The following is a 1,935-nucleotide window of genomic DNA, read 5'->3' as shown; positions in this document are numbered from 1 at the left end:
AACATAGAAGTTAAAGTGTAGCATTGAATATTTTTTGAAAAAAATACAAATTAACTAAAAATTCATTTATAAAAAAAATATAATTTAATAAGGACAACAAATGATATAAAAAATAAATTAAATTACGGTTTTTATCCTCAACTTTATCTAATTCACAAAATCAATCATTTTATTTTAAATTCAAACAATTTAAATCATCATATTTAAATCATCATGTCACTTTTTTAGAAAATCAATAAAATATTTATTTTTTAACTTTTATTTTTATTTAAAAAAAATTATAATAGATTTTTATACAATAATTATCACAAAAAAATTATCATTTAAAAAATGAAAACTTAGTTAATTTTAAATAAAAAATTTGAAAGAAAATCAAAATTATTTAAATTTAAAATAAAATAATTAATTTTGTAAATCGGGTACAATTGAGGATCAAAATTGTAATTAAATTTAACAAATAAATTCAAAAAACAGTACATTAAAGTGAATGTTTTAAAAAGAGTGGAAAGTGCATTGAACATTGACCACGAAGTGCACGTGCTATTCACACACCAAAACACCTCAAACACATTATCCTTCCATTACAATTACAACCATCTTTTCTCCGTCCATATTTTCTGTCTTTCTTTTTCCCAATATATCCAATCTTTTCACCTTTCTTAATCACTCCCATCACCATATAACAACAACAACACCATCATACATACATACATACATTCATCATATCCACATCCACATTAACATCCATCACACTCTCATGGAAGAAAAAAAGGGTTCAAAATGGAGTTGGACATCAGCACTAATCGGTGCAGCCTCCGCCGTAGCCGCCACCTCCATCCTCTCCGCCAAACCCAAAGACCCAACCTTCCATCTCATCTCAATCAACTTCACTTCCCTAAAACCCAGCCTCCCCGCCATCGACGCCGAGGTTCTCCTCACCGTCCACGTCACCAACCCCAACATAGCCCCCATCAACTACTCCTCAACCACCATGTCAATCTTCTACGAAGGCTCCCTCCTCGGCTCCGCTCCGGTTCAAGCCGGCTCGCAGCCGCCAAGGTCCTGCCAGCTCCTCCGACTCCCCGCAAGGCTTAAGGCAAGGAAGCTGGCGAAACACGCCGGGAGAGTGGTGGCGGATGTGGCGAAGCGGGAGATGATACTCGATGCGGCGGTTGATATTGCTGGCACCGCTAGAGTTTTGTGGTGGGACCATAATTTTAAAGTTCGTGTGAATAGTCATGTTACGGTGGATCCTGTTTTTCTTGATGTTATTGATCAGGAAAGTACTGCTCAACTTGAACTCTTTGCTTCAGGTGAATAGCGATTTCATTGTTCATTGTTCTGTTTGGAATGATAGTTGAAATTACAGAAATTGTGATTGTGTGATTCACTAATTATAAATTTAGCTCTGTATACCCAACGCAACAGTGTTAAATTCTCTAGAGTTTTCCCGTCTAGCACAACTGACATCCAATTTCAAAATAAAAGTAATTATAAGATGATAAGAGTAATTGAGGTTGATTAATTGTAATGAGTTTGACATTAAAAGTTCAAGATTGATGATATGAATGTGCATTTAAATTGTCACGCACAATTCATTTTATCTAGATGATTGTGATAACTACTCACGTTCAATTGTTTCTCATGTGAATTTTTGCACATTGTTTTGATGGGTAGACGATGAGTTGGAAGGTGAAGGTGAAGATGAAACCGAAGCAAAAGTTGAAGAGTGATCAACATGTCTACCTTAGTGTTATGTTGGTGGGTCTTATTGGCTTTAGTTTATTTATTTGGAACATTTTAGGTTCGACTTTTAAATTACGTGACATTTGAGGGTTGTATTTTTATTTGTTGATTATTATTTAGCTTTTGTAGTTGATTATCTGCCTTTTCATTTCTAATTTTTTTAATTAAATCAAATTATATGATGTTATT

The 1,935-nt window shown here is 33.8% G+C and overlaps 1 protein-coding gene across 1 annotated transcript; it reads left to right on the top strand.

Moving 5' to 3' along the window:
• Positions 1-554: 554 nt before the first annotated feature.
• On the top strand, positions 555-1,933 carry LOC131625976 (uncharacterized). Its single transcript, XM_058896804.1, has 2 exons — positions 555-1,313; positions 1,678-1,933. The coding sequence occupies exons 1-2, from the start codon at positions 758-760 to the stop codon at positions 1,731-1,733; spliced, it is 612 nt and encodes a 203-aa protein (XP_058752787.1). The 5' UTR covers positions 555-757; the 3' UTR covers positions 1,734-1,933.
• Positions 1,934-1,935: the final 2 nt, after the last annotated feature.

This window comes from Vicia villosa, unplaced genomic scaffold, assembly GCF_029867415.1.
Source record: "Vicia villosa cultivar HV-30 ecotype Madison, WI unplaced genomic scaffold, Vvil1.0 ctg.000253F_1_1, whole genome shotgun sequence".
In the NCBI taxonomy this organism is placed as follows: Eukaryota; Viridiplantae; Streptophyta; class Magnoliopsida; order Fabales; family Fabaceae; genus Vicia; species Vicia villosa.
Note: the sequence above shows the minus strand (reverse complement) of the source record. Positions and strands in the feature narration are given on the sequence as shown.